The sequence below is a fragment of the Lemur catta genome, chromosome 23, assembly GCF_020740605.2.
Source record: "Lemur catta isolate mLemCat1 chromosome 23, mLemCat1.pri, whole genome shotgun sequence".
Classification (NCBI taxonomy): domain Eukaryota; kingdom Metazoa; phylum Chordata; class Mammalia; order Primates; family Lemuridae; genus Lemur; species Lemur catta.
In genome coordinates this window covers 4,155,001-4,159,327 of record NC_059150.1, presented here as the reverse complement: position 1 = coordinate 4,159,327, position 4,327 = coordinate 4,155,001, and the positions used below count along the sequence as shown (strand labels likewise).

The 4,327-nt window shown below is 50.9% G+C and overlaps 1 protein-coding gene across 1 annotated transcript in view; it reads left to right on the top strand.

Moving 5' to 3' along the window:
• Nucleotides 1-2,033: 2,033 nt before the first annotated feature.
• The window catches only part of SYT2 (synaptotagmin 2), an 11,596-nt gene continuing 9,302 nt past the window's right edge, over nucleotides 2,034-4,327 (top strand). Inside the window, exons 1-2 of the mRNA XM_045536255.1 lie at nucleotides 2,034-2,211; nucleotides 3,476-3,642. Of these exons, the coding sequence (XP_045392211.1) occupies nucleotides 2,034-2,211; nucleotides 3,476-3,642 (345 nt within the window). The remainder of the gene's footprint in view (nucleotides 2,212-3,475; nucleotides 3,643-4,327) is intronic.

Genomic DNA, 4,327 nt, shown 5'->3' with positions numbered 1-4,327 from the left:
GTCTCGAACTCCTGAGCTCAAACAATCCACCCACCTCGGCTTCCCAGAGTGCTAGGATTACAGACGTGAGCCACTGCGCCCAGCCACCATGCTTGTTTTAATTTTTAAAATACTGTAAATTGCTCTTAAGTAAAACTGATGCTGCAGGGAGATGTGCTGTTTAGTCTTTGACTTAGAGCACCTCTGGGTGCACAGTGCCAAGGTCACTCGGGGAAACGCAGCTGGCAAACACTGCCTGGCTGCCGCGGTGTGCTTGGCACAGACGGAGCTGCTGCCGACAGTGTCTGCCCTCACGGGACTGTGAGTTGAGAGCAAGTGTGCAGCCCCTCTTTGAGAGGCAGATATAGCTTAGTAGAAAGGACAGGATTGGGGAGGACAGAGTTTGAAAGCTCATAAGAACATTGCCTTAAATGAAAACCAAAATTAGCCGAGTGTTGTGGCTCACACCTGTAGTCCCAGCTACTGGAGACTGAGGCAGGAGGATCGCTTGAGCCCAGGACTTTGATGTTGCTGTGAGCTAGGCTGACGCCACGGCACTCACTCTAGCCCGGGCAACAGAGTGAGACTCTGTCTCAAAAAAAAAAAAAAAAAAAAAGCAAAATTCATGGTCATCATAGTAAAATTATTACTAGCAAAAAGTTGGAACCTGTCTAAATGTCTAACAGTGGAATGGTTAAACAAAGCATGGTACCACTATGTAATGGGATATTATTTAGCTGTTTAATGATAAAGGAAAATTTTAGTGAGAAAGAAACAGACTTATGATAAATTTTTACGTTAAAAAAAAAAAAAAAGGCAAAATAGGCTGGGCAAGGTGGCTCACGCCTGTAATCCTAGCACTATGGGAGCCTGAGGTGGGAGGGGATTGCTTGAGGCCAGGAGTTCTAGACCAGCCTGGGCAATAGCGAAACCCCATCTCTACAAAAAATAAAAACATGAGTCGGGCATGGTGACACACACCTGCAGTCCCAGCTACTTGGGAGGCTGCAGTGAGCTATGATGACACTACAGCACTCTAGCTCAGGCAACAGAGCGAGACCCTGTCTCAAAATAAAAATGTTTTTTTTTAAAAAGGCAGAATACCAAATTATATATAGTATAGTCTCAACATGTAAAACACACTCAGAAAAAATACTAGCATAGACTCCAAAGCTAGTTATCTCCGGATGGTAGAATCGTGGGGGATTTCTCTCTTTTTCTCTCTCTTGAAATTTTCTACAAAAAGCCTGGATTACTTTTACTGTGAATAAATATGACTTGTTTGACGCAGAAAGGCCAGTGTGCAGCTGTATGTAGGAGCAGGGCTGGAGACGGACCCAGAGTGGAGCTGAAGGTTAGGCTGCGCCCCGGGAAGGAAAAGGCTAGAGGAAGGATGTAGGCGCCGCCTTCCTAGAGGAGAGGTCGAAACAAACTCCCAGGAGAGAGCCGTGGAGGGCAGGGGGAGGGACTGGAGCAGGAAGGACGAGAGTAAGAGTGTATGGAGATAGGCGGGCAGTCTGCGCAGAGCGATGTCACCGAAGTCAAGAAGGAGAGGGGTGGAAGGAGGAGTGTGCAGGGTAGAACCTTGCCTCCTTCCCAGAGCTGTGAGGCTAGATTTAAATGCGATATATGAAAGCAGTTAGGTATATAGGCTTTGGAGTCGGGCACACCGGTTCAAACCTGTTTCGGAACATGCAACCAAGTGACCTTGGGAAAAGTGCCTAACCTCTCTGAACCTCTGTTTCCTCTTCTGTTAAATGGGAACAATAAAAACCCTTAGGTGGTTTGAATCAAACAGATAATGCATGGAAAGTACTTTGCACAGTGCTTGACGCATATGTGTACTACCTTAATGATGGCTATTATTGTCGTTTTAGCACATGGTTAACACTATGCAAAATATCTTTGAAACTAAAGGGATTATTATTACTAGTCTTTGGCTTTTGGAAGAGCTTCTCCTGGTCCTTTGGGCAGAGCTTTCCGAGGGACATGAGCCTCTGGAATGTTCACGCTGCCCTCCTCCCCTCTCATCCCCAGCTGTCCCCTCTGCCACCATGAGGAACATCTTTAAGAGGAACCAGGAGCCCATTGTGGCTCCAGCCACCACCACTGCCACGATGCCAGTCGGGCCTGTTGACAACTCCACTGAGAGCGGGGGTGCCGGGGAGAGCCAGGAGGACATGGTGGCCAAGCTGAAGGAGAAGTTCTTCAATGAGATCAACAAGATCCCCCGTGAGTGTCCCTGCTGGCCGAGGGGGTGGGGCAAGGCTGGAGTCTGGGAAGGGACTTGCGAGCGGGGCCGGGTGGAGGAAGTGGGGGGTACACTGGGGTGTGACTGGCTGGGCTCTTTCCTGATGCTTGGATTTCAGGCTGGAGTTTTGGGGAGCCCCTCCAGGAGTGGGGGAGGGGGAAGCATGGCCTGCTATTAATGTAGGGAACAAGGGGGTTTATGTGCTCCAACTTCCCAGGGGAATAAAAGTTCTTATAACCTAAAGAACTGTCAAAAGATGAAACCAAGAAAAGATGAAAAATTATGAAATAGAAATCACCATTCAAGTTTTCCAGTAATGCTTTGAAATTAATTATCTTGGAAGCTAGAAAATAAAAACCTTCCCTGCTTTCCGAATTCCTGGCCAAGGCTGTACAGGAGACAGCGATGCAGTGTAAGGGGCGCAGACGCCCTGGTGGGAGAAGGTGCTTCAGAACCACGGAGAGCGGCCAGGGCCCCGCCCCAGGCACTGGAGTTACGGGATCCCAGTCTTCCAGGTCGAGGCTAAACCATAAAGACCTCGGCCTTCCTGCCTCTGGGTCAGCCCTCTCAAGACTGGGCGCACGGTGGGGCCCAGATGCTCGTCCTGCGCTTGGGCTGCTGCGGGTCCCCGTCCTCTGCAGTATGAGCCAGTTCTCCATGGAGCAAACTAGTCACAGCTCAGTGGAACCAAACTCACGTTCTTCCGCGTGTACACTGATTGCCCTCTCAGTTATTAATAACAGGCTGTGCCCACAAGGGTAGTAGGCTAAACAGAAAAAGAGGCAAGGCATTAATGAAAAGGCATGTAAAGTATATGCAATTGACATGCACCTCACTTGCAGGTGTGTGGTTTAAAAAACGTGGAGGCCCGGCGTGGTGGCTCACGCCTGTCATCCCAGCATTTTGGGAAGCCAAGGCGGGAGGATCTCTTGAGGCTAGTTTTGAGACCAGCCTAGGCAACAAAGTGAGATGCCGTCTATATCAAAAAATGCAAAAATTAGCCAGGCGTGGTGGCGTGTGCCTGTAGTCCCAGCTACTCGGGAGGCTGAGCCCGGGAGTTTGAGGTTACAGTGAGCTATGCTCAGGCCACTGCACTCCAGCCTCGGGACTGAGACCCTGTCTCTAAAAATAAACTACGTGGAGCAGGGGCATGGGGAGGGTCACAGTCCTGACCCACGTTTGCTAGTGCCGTGGGGCCAGAACTGGGCACGGCCCTGCTGACTCGGGGTCTTCTCTGTGTGGCAGTCCCGCCCTGGGCACTAATCGCCATTGCTGTGGTCGCCGGCCTCCTGCTCCTCACCTGCTGCTTCTGCATCTGCAAGAAGTGCTGCTGCAAGAAGAAGAAGAACAAGAAGGAGAAGGGCAAAGGCATGAAGAATGCCATGAACATGAAGGACATGAAGGGGGGCCAGGTAGGCCAGAGTGGGGGGCTGCAGGGGCCCAGCCCAGGCTTTCCTGGTGCTCACAGGGGGAGCAAAGGCCTCTGGCTTCCACAGCCAGACCGGCTCCCTCCTTAAAACTCCGTAAGGGCTCTGTTCGTTACGTCTCGAGTATAGCTTCATCTACTCACTGGCTAGTAGGAAGGGGGAACTAATTCCTAGGTTAGCGTGAACTCATCCTTGGAAAGGCAGAGGGAGAGAAGAATACATTGAACCCCAGTGAGGCTGCTGGTACAAAACGTTGGAAAAAGCCCTCTGTTCCCACTGCCACCGCCAGGGAGAGACCACGGGGTCACTCTGTGTTTCCCTGCCAGAGACACTGCAGGACAGTATCTCCCTGGAGGCAGCTAACTGGGCGTGGGCTGGGGACCGAGACAGGGACGATGGAATCCATCACTGATCGTATCATTATTTCATTTATTTTCCTGTCTTTGGTGTTGGTTAGCCTAGAAGGGTCCCTTGATACATTAATACCAGAGTTTCTCCCTTTACGTTTACAGAGGCCCCTGTGTGCTTCACTTTTCCCATGTTTGGGAGTGACTGGGAGAGCTCTCTAGCTCAAGGGGTCACTGTGGGGGGTGGAAGGAAGGGTCTCAGAAAGTCGGCTAGGGATCAAGACGCCCCTGAGACTGGGCGTGGTGCCTCACGCCTGTAGTCC